At 36.7% G+C, this 14,048-nt stretch overlaps 1 protein-coding gene across 2 annotated transcripts in view; it reads left to right on the top strand.

Moving 5' to 3' along the window:
• The first annotated feature begins 394 nt into the window (after positions 1-394).
• Positions 395-14,048, top strand: part of LOC124253575 — a 170,242-nt gene continuing 156,588 nt past the window's right edge. For both annotated transcript variants that reach the window (XM_046687374.1, XM_046687375.1), the window contains exon 1: positions 395-607. In XM_046687374.1, coding sequence (XP_046543330.1) covers positions 552-607 — 56 coding nt within the window. In that variant the 5' untranslated portion in view covers positions 395-551. The remainder of the gene's footprint in view (positions 608-14,048) is intronic.

The following is a 14,048-nucleotide window of genomic DNA, read 5'->3' on the forward strand; positions in this document are numbered from 1 at the left end:
TAGAAAGTATTAAATTTGGCATCTTAGAAAAGAAATACAGTTCGCCCTACCACCATGTATAGTGTAATAAAACACACTTTCGCCCTGAACTATTAAAACGTTAACTATAATAGTTCAGGGCAAAAGTGTGTTTTATTACACTATACATGGTGGTAGAGCGAAGTGTATTTCTTAAATAATTCTCCATAGTTGCTAGTGACGCTATGGTTGCTGGGGACGCGAATGACAACCAACATGGCGGCGCGCACGGAATCACGGGATAACTCTGAAACCCCTCTATTAGCTGTTTTGATTCGGTGCGGTTTGGTATAGTGCTATCACAGCTTGATCACATTTGCCAGCGACCGCTTCGAGCGCGTACGGAATGTGCATGTTTATTCCTATATATCCTGTTAACTTGGATTTGTTGTGAATTTTTTAGTATTTATTCGTTTATTCAGTATATGCTGACACAGTTGTGCATTAGAGCACTTTCTTATACGTCTGTGATTCAAGAGAGGATAAACAGATGCCAAAAGTGACTAACGTTCCTGAGACAAGCTGATTGCAAGATGATCCAACCTGAACAGTGGCGAAATGGCGAAATCAGATTATTTCCGAACATTAGGTAAGGCTTAGCTTCAATGTCATTAAAAGAGTACGTTTCCCTTAACCTCAGTCGCACATTTCCCGTAATCCCCGCTTGAAATGTATTGTATTTATTATGATTATTTCTAGGGATTAGGGTTTTGGTTATTGGTCTAGATGTTCAGGCTAAAGCCTCACCACAGTAAAACGGCACATGGCGAAAACAGCATAGTGTAAAGTATGGAATGGAATTTGGAATGGAATTTGGAATGGAACAGTGGAATGGAATTTGGAGTGACACAAATTTGCTATGTATAAACAAGTCTCCGCTCTAATATGCTAAGACAGTTTATAAACAGCTGATCACTGATACATAGCACTAAGTAAAGGGACGTGGGCGTCAGCTTCTCTCTCCAGCCATGACCCATCCACCACACACTCAAAGGAACATGATTCTGGGGGAATAAGTTTTGAGTTCAAATACTATTTTCTAGGTTATGTAGATAATAAGAGCAAGATGTATCGAAGAAAGGCCGATGGCATGTGCTGTCTACGTGTCTAGACTTGCTTATTATGGGGACAGAATTACTAATATATATCTCTGCAATTATTATTCTGTACATCTTTGAAGCAAGGCTAACGGCATGCCTGTATGGCGGCAGGCACCTGTGTTGTGGCAGGATTAGACATATATGGAGGAGGAAACGGATTATTCAACACAATAGTCTCATGATATTTTTATGAAGCACAACAAAATACCATGTGAAGGAAAATAACATATATATATTAGAACTAATTTTGACATTATGATTAATCTTGTTTATTATCATAAAAAGTAATCTATAATGTCTATATTATCACAAATGTTACATAGTCTCAGTAACTGTCACTTAAAATCACAATTACTTGATTATATACAAAATAAGAACAAGTTTTTCACTCAACTATTGTGTCCATAGACAGAGATGCAGATGACTATATTTACCAAGGTACTACTATATCGACTTACACAGCTAGTAGATAATATTCCAGTCATCTCATTAAATCCAAATTATTAGCAGTGGTAAATGGGAAATAAAATGATTAAGGGACTGTGAGACAGGCTATTGCCACACCTCTGTCTGCCACTAGCCTTATCTTACATCCGGAGGGGGGAGGGGTGCAAGAAATTGGGAGCAGGAGGGAAAGCAACGCTGGAAATGTTTACAAACTGTCAATTTAATTTATGTTTGAAGGTAGGCACAACACTTAGTTTGGTTAGTACAAGACGAGTATATTCCATTTATTCCCATTCCAAATTCCATTCCATCATTCCAATCCAAACTCCATTCCAAAATACATTCCATATTTTACACTATGCCGGCGAAAACGGCACCATTTGGTCATAACGGAGCCTCGACTTGGCGAAAACGGCTACAAATCTTATGACGAAAACGGAACCAAATAAAATATTATGGGGAATACAACCACAGTAATTGAGTAAATTGTTAATTGGCCTTTAACTGAGTAGTGTATTAATCGGCCTGTAATTGTTATATATTCTGCAGGTGGCAGGGGGGAGTCCTGCAGGTGTATGAAAAATGAGAAATCATGTGTGTTGGTCAACAATGGCTGTAGCCCCTTCCTTGATTGCCTCTATGGTGTACGACAAGTGATCTTATGATATCACAGGGTAGAAAATTAGGCATACCTAAAAGTGAAAGACTGTCCATTTTGTATCATCCCAATTGTAGAAACAGAATACCATGTCTGTCTAGTGTGTCCATTTTATAATAGCCTTAAAAGAAATTTCCTGCCAAGTTACAGGTGATGACAAAAGTATTCGCGACTTTTCAAAATGGCAGAAGTAAACACAAGACCGTATGAAAACTTTAAACAGCGATATTTCGAAAAACAATTATGTCATACCTCAGTACTTGGTCAAGTTCCCCTTGGAGCGTATGCAGGCCATAATCCGTCGTGGAATGTGATTCATATAAGTTTCTAACATAGTGTACAGTGATATTTGTCCAGACATAGTGGATGGCATCATACAGGTCGTCAGTGGTCAGGATAGTTTGTGATCGTTGCTGTAGTTTTCCTTTGATGTGTAGCCATACATTTTCAATAATATTGAGATCGGGAGACTGTGCAGGCCAAGTCATGCAATTTACAGCATTGTCACGGTTGTATTCCTGAAATATTTGTGCCGAGGCACTGGGGCATTGTCATCTTGAAACCGATATGGTTTATTGTTGAAGTGCGGAGCTATAACGGGCCAGAGGTTGTCTCAAGTATTTCACGATAACATTGACTAATATATATGGTCCTAATCAAGATCAACCTGATTTTTATAATGCATTATTTCATAAAATTGATGAATTTGAAAATGAATCTCTCATAATATGCGGAGACTGGAACTTAGTTCTTAATCCTCCCATAGACTTAGAAAATTATAAAAATATCAATAATCCAAAAGCAAGAAAAGTAGTGTTAGATAATATAGAAAATATGATTTGACAGACATTTGGAGGGAGAGAAATTATGATGTAAAGAAATACACATGGTGGAAAAAAAAACCTAAACAACAGTCCAGACTTGATTTCTTTTTAGTTTCTCAAGATTTAGCAAACATGACAACTGACTGTTCAGTACTTCCAGGATATACATCTGATCATTCAGCAATTACCATGTCTTTTTCTAATAAACTTAATAAGGAACGGGGTGGAGGATACTGGAAACTAAATACGTCATTACTTTATAACCAAGAATATGTAAACACAGTCAAGGATATGCTTTTGAAACAAAATTAGAATACTGTAACTGCACTGAGGATGAACTAGGTGATATTGAAGATTCTAAACTACAACTTAATATAAGTTTACACTTTGTTCTTAGAAACAGTTTTAATAAAAGTGAGGGGAAAACAATATCATTCTCTTCCTACTTAAAAAATCAAAACTGAAAAGCAAAAATTTAGAAGGAAAAATTTTGGCAATGGAAGAAGAAATCAGAGAAAATTCCAAACCATATCTGAAACTAAACTTTCTGAACTATCCAAATGTAAATTAGAGTTTGAAAAATTAAAAGAAGATGCAATAAGAGGTATACAGATAAGAAATAGAATTCAGTGGTACGAGGAAGGAGAAAAACCAACCAACTATTTCTGTCATCTCGAAAATAGAAATTATACCAGTAAGCTTATGAATAGTGTTATCAATGACTAAGGGGAAGTAATATCAGATGGTAAGGCTATATTAAATGAACAAAGACAATTTTATGAAAATCTATACTCATCAGGTGGTAAAATAACAGAAAAGTATAATTAATATATTTGATGATATTATTACACCCAAACTGCACACTGTACAGGCTGAAAATCTTGAGGGTGATATTACTATAGATGAAATAACACGAGCCGTTAAATCAATGAAAAATAACAAAAGCAGGAGTAGATGGTTTCCAAATAGAATTTTTTAAATTTTTCTGGAAAGATCTTCATATTTGGGTTTGTAGATATATATCAGAAGCATTCAGGCAAAATATGTTAAGTCCAACAATAAACAGAGGCGTCATCACATGTATTCCAAAAGCTAACAAATATAGACAGTTGTTAAAAAACTGGTGCCCAATTTCCCTACTGAATTCTTTGTATAAAATACTCTGCACATGTATAGCCAATAGAATTAAAACAACATTGAATACTCTTTTTCATGAAACTCAGACAGGTTTTATACCTGGAAGGTGTATTAGCGAGAACATTAGATTATTATACGACATTATGTTTGAAGCAAAAGTACAAGATAAAAAGGGACTCTTATTACTTATTGACTTTGAAAAAGCTTTTGACACTGTCTCTAAAGAATTTATAATTTTAACAATTGGAAAGTTTGGCTTTGGCCCCAATATGGAAAAATGGATCAAAATATTAATCAATAATGCTACATCATGTGTTATACAGAATGGTCATTTATCACAATTTTTTGACAATGAAAGGGGCTGTAGACAAGGGGACCCAGTCTCTCCCTATATATTCATCTTAGTGGCTGAAATTTTAGGAATAATGATCCGTAACAACACTGCAATGAAAGGAATTACATTGAATAACACTGAACATAAAATTGGACAGTATGCAGATGATACTGAATTATTTCTGATGGGCGTGAAGAAAGTTTAAGGGCAGCAACTGACACTCAATAATTTCTACAAAATGTCTGGTTTAAGAATAAATATAGATAAAACGAAAGCAGTATGGATAGGCTCAATGGCAGGTAATAGCATGATTTTATGCCAGTATCTTAAGCTTGATTGGCATAATGGGGATTTTGATATTCTAGGAAAAAAACTTAATCCTAATTTAAAGAATCTTTGGGTAATTAATACAAGAAAAAGACTAGAAATTATTAATAGAACTCTAGGGAATTGGAGGAAAAGAAAGTTGACATTAATAGGGAAAATAACTGTTATTAAAACTTTAGCACTTTCATCATTGGTGCATATATTCACTTCACTCCCAAATCCTCCAAAGGAATTCATTGACAAATTAAACAATATATTTTATAAATTCATCTGGAATGATAAGCGGGATAAGATAAAGCGAACGACACTTATTAGAAAATATGAAGAGGGGGGACTCAGAATGGTTAATGTACAGGTATTCATAAACTCTTTAAAACTGTCAGTTTTACATAAATATCTTCAAAATAATAGCAGTTCTAGCCCTAGTATCTTTCCATTTAAAGATCAGAGCTTCAGATAACTTTTTGGGTCATTGTACTCACCTCACTCAAACTCAATTGGGTATTTTGCCATTTTCCATTAATTTTAAAAATGTAATAAAGTTAAAATGTTAGTGTTTGTTATTTATGTTTCATCTGTAATATGAAAAATGATAAGAAAGACTGCAAGTTGTCACATTCATGTCCTGAAATAGAACCTCTCAATATACCTCAGTTATTTTATCTATCCACTGGTACCCAAGCTAAGATTTGACATTTTTGTGTGTACGCATGTAAGATCACATTTATTGAGTATTTACAAAAATTCAAGCGTACTTGTACGCAATAGACTTAATAGGAATTGAGTTTTCCCAAAAACAATTGCGTAATTTACGCAGATACACAGCTTATCTGTACCTCTGAAAGATATATTTCTGCTTGGAGCCAATATTGAAAATTATGTCAGTATTATGAATCCCTATTGGAAAGATGTATTGGCTGCATGGGGAATATTCTATAAAACACATAAAACTGATTTTACAGATATTGATCAAATCCTCTCTCAACCCCTTTGGTTCAATCACCAATTCCAAAATAGTAATTTCATTATAAGACATTGGCATCTCAAAGGTATTCACTCTATAAGAGACTTGTGTAATGATCAAGGTATTTTGCCATTTAGTGAACTTAAGAAAACTTACAAAATTAAAGGCACAATTCTTGACTATTATCAGGTTCTTTCAAATATACCCCAAAAATGGAAAGAAACTATAAGAAAGAATTTATTGATTGTTCATAATTATTATCTTAACACATCACTGATAGATTTACTTTCAGCTCCAAAGAGATCCAGATATTTCAATGATAAACTTATAACTACTGAAAACCTACCATCAACATGTGAAAAATGGCAAAATATCTTTGATATTGCAATTCCATGGCAAGATATTTTTAGAAAATATAGAAGATGTACAAAAGATACCAAATTGATTGACTTCCAGTTTAAATTTATCCACAATATTGTCTACACAAAGAAAGAATTATTGAGAATGAAATTAGTAGATGATGAACTTTGCTCATTTTGTAATGTAATGTCAGAAAATTTGATACATGTTTATTGGGAATGTGAGAAAACGTTCTGGCTGAAAGTGAAAGAATATATTGAAGATAAATCATCAGAAAATTTTACCCTGACAAAATATACAGTCTTAATTGGCGGATATAATAACGACCTTATGAATCACATACTTCTTGCCAGTAAAAAATATATCCATATATCAAGTATTAAAAAAAATAAGTTATCACTGGATACATTTGTAAAAATATTGAGTGATATTTTCAAGACAGAAAAGTTTATTGCCAGTAAGAATCAAAACATATTACAATTTGACAGAAAATGGTCATCTCTACTGCACACATTCCCAGCCTAATGAAGATCCCAATATCTGTAATGCTAACCCATATGAATTTCTGTTCTATGGTGTGCAAGTGTTGTTGCATCATGTACTTTGTATACATGTATCTACTCAGTGATTTTGAATGAATAAAAAAAAGAAAAAAAAAGAAAGTATTTCACGATACTTGACAGCATTAATATTACCATTAACACGACACAAGGTGCCAACACCGCACCAAGTTAAAGAACCCCAGATCATAACTGATAACCTGGCCTGTTTCGAGTGAGTCATGCATTTCGGGATGATAGCCGCTTCATGCGCACTTCTCCAAACGAAACTCTTCCATTCTGACCAAGAACTACCTGCGATTCATCACTGAATATCACCTGTTTCCACTGAGTTTGTACTGTCCAAATTCTCCTTTCCAAACACCAGTGAAGTAGTGTCCTTCTGTTCACTTCCTTCACAACAAAGGGCTTTATAAAAACCCGACGAAAAACACCATTCCGATGCAAAACTCTTTGAATTGTTCTACTGTTTACTTGTCGATGTTGACCAACATTATAATCATGGGTAATGTCTCTTAGAATGTTAAATCTATTCTTTTGGACCCTCCTCAACAAAACATGTTCACTACGAATACTCACTTTTCTCGGCCTACCACTTTGTCGGCTGTTTTCAACATTACCACGATTCAAATATTTTTGCCAAACATACCGAATTGTTGATTCAGGTACACCTAATAATTTCACAATGTCAGAAGCAGAAGTCTAGATAAGCTGCGTATCTGCGTAAAATACGCATTTAAGTTTCCAAAATACGCACAGAAATATATCTGTAGCGTCCCAAATACGAAAGGAAATTACAGAAACTCTTTGGTTATATGCTAACCTGCGTACCCTGACTTACCGGCAAAAAACAAGTGCGTAACAGAAAGAAGCTACCTGTCAAATGTTACGATCGGATAGGGTATATTATCGATTAAATTTCACTATGTATCTCTTCGTATTATGAACTACAGAAAGAAACAATCGCGCAAACGCAGTTAGTTATGTATGTAACACTTGTCTTGATTAGTTCTGCTAAAAATGTCATTCAATGAAATCGCTCGTCTTGTTAGAAAGTCTGGACACTCATTGTTTATCGACGGAAGTCGCATGTTCATTCGTCGTCTAAAACATCATCTCAAAGTAAGATTTCGGCATTTGTCACAGTTCGAAATCTATCATTTGAAACTTCTGCCATCGCAAAAGAAATTATTGCTGAACTTATTGGAATTGTTTTGAATCGGCGGTTGCTGTCGATAGAATATTGGCAGATTTGCTCACCACTGTCACACACGCACCGGCAAAGAAACATGACTGGAATAAACTTTAGAAAAAAACTCAGAATGCATGGAAAATGAAGTTTCCATGGTTATCTTTCAAGAAACAATCTGATGAAATGAGACTATGCTGCACTTATTGTCAGTCCGCAAAGATAAGTTCGTCCCTTACAAGTGTGTGGGCTAGTGATGGTATTCAGATGTCAAGCCTGATCAAGCATAACAACAGTGAAGATCACAAACGTGCTTCTGATAAAATGGAGAGAGACAAGGGGGCAGATATAATACAAGAGGAATTAGGCGATGATGTTGGTTACGTTTGTTCTTATGATGACACATGTGGTGTTGCCACTTAGTGCGCTCCCATTTAAGTCCGCTATGTTAAACACAAAACAACAACACGTGTTCACAGCTCCCGCACTTTACTTGTCTGCCCATTCAGGCTGCTCATGCGCAGATACATTTCCGTTCTCTTTAATAGACGGAGAATATAACGTAAACCGGACCATACCGGACAATAAGCACAAACACTACATCCCTCCTTTTTTTTCCAAGAAATGAATGATTACTATCATAACACTTAGATAATAAAATTAAAGATTAACATTCAGATGTTAATAATGCCAAATTAAAGTTACAACCTCCATTATTTCAATACCACTTGACTTCAACATGTTCGAGAAATCATAAAACCAATCTTGGATGGAAATCTACCTAAACCTATATTTAGAAGTCTTATCCAGAAATTACCGTACCCAATATATGATAAAGCAATACTGTAACAAAACAAATTCCACAATTTCTGTAGGTCTACATAAAATAAGCATACCTTCTGATATAAATTAAATTTAAATATATTCTCAAGTTTACATTTTCACTTCCATTTGTCTGAATTGTTCCTTGAAACAATTGTTCCTTGAATTGTCACTTATGAGTTTACATAACCCAGCACAAAGTCTCCAAATCTTTTCGGAGGCTCTCTTATTCTTGTAGGTCTCTGAGTTACTTCCTGTTTTGCTGCACCCGGTGTACTGTCAATGTCTGTTACTTTAGAAACACTTGTATCTCGTACCTCTGCTGTCTCAGACAACGCACGATGTTGACTAGAAACATGACTGTTAGTGTTCTTCACATCACCATCTGGTTTTGACACATACTTTTTAACATGAGTAACATGTCGTCTATACAAGCCACCTGTACTAGATTCCAGATCAGCTGCATTCCCGTACCTGTTCACTACTGTACAAGTTTGAGGATGGAAATTACTGCTTAACTTGTTCTCACGATGTTGTCTAACAAGCACTTTATCCCCTGTCTGTATCGGAGTATGTTGAGCACATCGCTTCAGATCAGCATAATCCTTCCCTTTCATCTTTTTTACAGAGTCAAAGTCTCGGACATCGTCGTCAATACCAAAGTCAACCAATTCTGGCAATTTTGTCCTAATTTTTCTACCAAAGAGCATCTCAGCTGGTGCTTTTCCAGTAGATGAATGCGGCGTACTTCTGTACATCATGAGGAAATGTTGCAATTCCTGTTTCCAATTTTTCTCTTCCACCTGAGAAATCCTCAATATCTTCAGCAGTGTCTTATTTTGTCTCTTGACCTCTCCATTTGCCTGGGGCCAATAAGGTGTGGATGTGTTGTGGATTATTCCCTCTTGTTTCATTAAGTCCTGAAAACTGTCACTGATGAACTGTGGACCATTGTCTGTTTTCAGTGTATAAGGTAAACCATGTGTAAGAAAAGCCTTTTTCAAACAGCCAATGATGGCATCCGTTGAAATTTTCTTCAGAATGTAAAGTTCAAAAAAATCTACTGTAGTAGTCCACTACCACTAGAATGTTATCTCCCGAGGGCAACGGTCCGAGGAGATCAGCTGCCAAATGTTGCCACGGTAGTGATGGTAAAGTTGTTCGAAACAATGGTGGGGGAGGATTTGGACTTGATACAACTTGACATCCATGACATGACTTGCAGTGTGCTTCAGCTTGTGCATCAATACCTGGCCACCATACTTTGGTTCTCAGTCTCTGTTTCATTTTCACCACCCCCTGGGTGACCTTCATGAGCCAAACACAACACCTTGTCCCTGAGGCACATAGGAATAACTAATCTAGTTCCCCGAAGAACAACCTTTCCAATCGCTGAGAGTTCATGTCTCACAGGAACATATTTCACATTTGTCATCATATGCCATCTGCCTGATAATAAGCAGTCCCTGATTACTTTCAGTTCACTGTCCGATTCAAAGTTTGAGAAATACACTTTTCTATCACTTGGTCCCTAATTCTTTCATCCACTTGACCAATGTCACCAAATTCACAATTCTCCGTTTGCTGTCCCAAACGTGTTACAAACTGTACCACAGTCTCACCACTTGACTGCGACATGGACCGAAACACGTGTCTCTCGTAGGGCACATTCATTCTGGGTAAAAAGTAGCCATTTAATGTAGTTACCGTTCTGTCGTAGGCGTTATTATCAGCTGAACCACCGAGTTGAAGAGTAAAGAAGATATCTTGAACTGGCATACCAGCTGTATGAAGCAACAAAGCTTTTCGTTGTTCAATGTTCTTAATTCCACGCCCGTCTGCGTACAACTCGAAAGCGCGCAGCCATCTTCGCCAACGTGGTCCCAGACTTGATGTCTCACTACAGTCGAAACTGTGAAGATGTCCAATGTCACCAAATTTAACCGTCGTCATGATAGCTAGAACTATATCCCATCCTCGTCGCCATTCATGTGGTGTTGCCACTTAGTGCGCTCCCATTTAAGTCCGCTATGTTCAACACAAAACAACAACACGTGTTCACAGCTCCCGCACTTTACTTGTCTGCCCATTCAGGCTGCTCATGCGCAGATACATTTCCGTTCTCTTTAATAGACGGAGAATATAACGTAAACCGGACAATAAGCACAAACACTACATCACCATCTTGTTTAATACTGTATATTTTGCTGCCAAATCAGAATGCCCATCTGAACAGGTGAATGGTCTGTTGTCATTACAGAAAATGAATGGTTTGGATGTCAAGTACAAGAACTTGAGTTGGTCAACTGTAACCGAGATTCAAACATCTATTTGCCATGTCCTGACAAAGACACTTGTCAATGAGATTGATTTATCTGAAATATTTTCAATAATGCTTGATGAAAGCACTGATGTGACTGTTGAAAAAAGGTTAAGCATATGTGTCAGATATGTGAAAGCTGGAGAACCTGTGACTAGTTTCTTATGTAATCATCCTATTGATGATGGTTGTGCTCACACCATTGTTAACTGTGTAGCAGCAGAATTTGAAAAGTTAGGCATTGACTTTCTCTCTCAACTGACGGCGCTGCTGCTATGATGGGTAAGCGCACAGGTGTAGGAAAACAAATGCAAGCCAAGTATTCTTCTTTCTGCATCCAGACCCACTGTGTAGCTCACAGATGGAACCTTGCTTGCATTGATTCAATTAAGAAAATTGAATTCATGGTTAAGTTCAGAGACAAGTTCAATTCACTCTACAAATTTATATCTGCATCAAGTAGACGAATACTTGCTCTTAAACGAATTCAAACACTTCTAGAAGAGCCAGAACTGACAATCAAGGAACCACATTCTATTCGATGGCTAGGCTTGAAAACAGCAGTCGAAGCAGTTTTTGAAAGTTTTGAATCTGTCCTATCAACACTGTCCAAATTTGCAGCTGAGAAAAATGCATTTGCAAAAGGCTTGTACAAGTACTTTGCTGGCTAGAAAGTGGCACTGGTAATAGCTTTCCTCCTTGATGTCCACACAGAGTTGGCAGTGTTAAGCTGTAGCCTCCAGAAGAAAAACCTTCTCTTTAGTGAACTCAGGCCTCTTATTGAAGGCCACTCAATAAAGTCGATACCATGAAAGCTCATGATGGGCAAGGCTTGAAGGAAATGAAGACCAGAATTGAAATAAAGAATGACGAAGCATTTGTAGATGGGGAGAAGTTGCTATTTGCTAAAACAATGAACGGAAAGTTTGAGACCCTCAATACCTGAAGAACCTCATGAAGAATATCAAGAACAGATTCAAGGAGGAAGACAGTGCCATTTTCACAGATATGAGTATGGCTCTGGAACCACACTGTCTCTGGAGAGGAGTCTGGTGATGCTGTCGCACATTTTGGTGCTCTCTATGGTGCACAGAAGAAGGTCAAAGTGATGGAAGGGGATCTACACCAAGGTCTGGAAGAACACATTAAACTGGTGGGACCCCTGCTACAACCTGACCAACTTCTTGACGAATGGCCCAGGCTTAGAGGAATGATCAGTGGAACATATTCAAAACTTCTACCTGAACAACTCTGCAAAAGGGTCATTCTGCTTCACAAAGATTAAATGCCGAACTGTGCCAAGCTTGCTTCTATTGCTCTGTGTATGCAGCTTACAAGTGTTGAATGCGAGCACACAAAATCGACTGAAGAATAAGTTCAGAGCATCACTTGGTTCTGAAAAACTGGATTTTCTCCTCAAACTCAGTATGCTGGGTCCCTCTCTGCAGTCGTTTGATTCCCGTCCTGCAATCAAACACTGGCTCAGAAAAAGAAGAAGAAAGGGCAGACTCTTCTGTGATTACCAGCCCAGATCTCCTAAATTGGCTAAAACGTGTGACACTGAATGACAATTAGTAAGTGATCCATCAAGTTAACCATACCTGCTTCCATTTATTTAATATTATTGTGAGAGTTCAAACAGTTAACCAGTTTAAAATAACATTCATGCCGACATGTATTTCAATTTAGTCACTGCACAAGTCAAATAATAAAGTAGCTTAAAACTTCACATTTTGGGGGTATTTACCTTTAAACAACGACCATGTTAATGTGTGAAGTACAAACAAATGGCTATAGTTATCTTTTTTAACATTTTTTAAATTACGGACATAGAAAATACCCACATTTAAAAACAAGGGTGGGTATCGGAAAATTTGAGTACCCACTGAAGACCAGTAGTACCCATTTATAACGGACACCATGGATAAAATACCCAGATTGTAAAAAGCTTATCTAGAGCTCTGCAGAAGTTTTCTTTCCATTCCGTTTCAAATCCACAATTAGTTCTTTCGTACTGATGTTGAGTTCCTTTGATTTTCGGCCCATTGTTTACAGCAGACGATTTCTGCATTCCAAGCAAACGACATATGACGTCATTGCACATGCGCACTAATCGTATATCAAGCTCACAAGCGACGTATCAAACAAACGTATCTGTTCAGTATTTGCGAAGCAAGAGACAAAATACTGTGAGACAATTCAATCAAAGCCGAACGACCATATTTGCCAAATCGCGAATACTTTTGTCACGACGCTGTATTACTACAAATTTCCTTCGGAGTGTAAATATAAACTTTTATGTACCACCAAAAATGCTTCCATGCTTAATAATCTTGCCAAGTTTACTTTCTTTCTGTACTCAAACATACAAGGAAATGAAATAAGAAATAAAAGTCAACATCATACTTTGTTTTATATGTTGTTATAATCTTGCTAATGTTAAAAGGAAATAAAATAAATAATAAAAGTCAACGTTATACTTTGTTTAACTTTTTATATATGGTGCAGTTTTCGCCAAACACATTTGGTGCTGTTCTGCTGTGGTGCCGTTTTAGCTTTAAACCGGGGTCTAGACTTAACATTATATTTTAGGGTTTGGTTTAGGGTGAGGGTAGGCTTTCTATAAAAAACATCTTTCCTTAGGCATAGAATGATACAGGGGTATACAGGTGGAAATCTTTCCTGCTAGTTCTGTTCTGATTGTAATTTATAAAGTACATGTATCCCAGAAGTGTTGGCTTTTCGGATTTTCTAATATGCTTGGATGGTATACTGACTGATCCAATTTCATCCCATTTCTGTGGTTTTTACCTGATATATAATCATGTCATGTAAAAACATGATGCCTACTGGCTGCCGAACAGTTATCGCCATCTTTTAGCGGTATTTACAAAATTACTCTTCCATCCAATCAAATAATGAAACAGAATTAATTATGATACTTAATTAGCTATTAACCAATGTGTCCAGCCTGTCCACTGAAGTCGA

The sequence above is a fragment of the Haliotis rubra genome, unplaced genomic scaffold (assembly GCF_003918875.1).
Source record: "Haliotis rubra isolate DU_JTF1 unplaced genomic scaffold, ASM391887v1 Scf545, whole genome shotgun sequence".
Lineage (NCBI taxonomy): Eukaryota > Metazoa > Mollusca > Gastropoda > Lepetellida > Haliotidae > Haliotis > Haliotis rubra.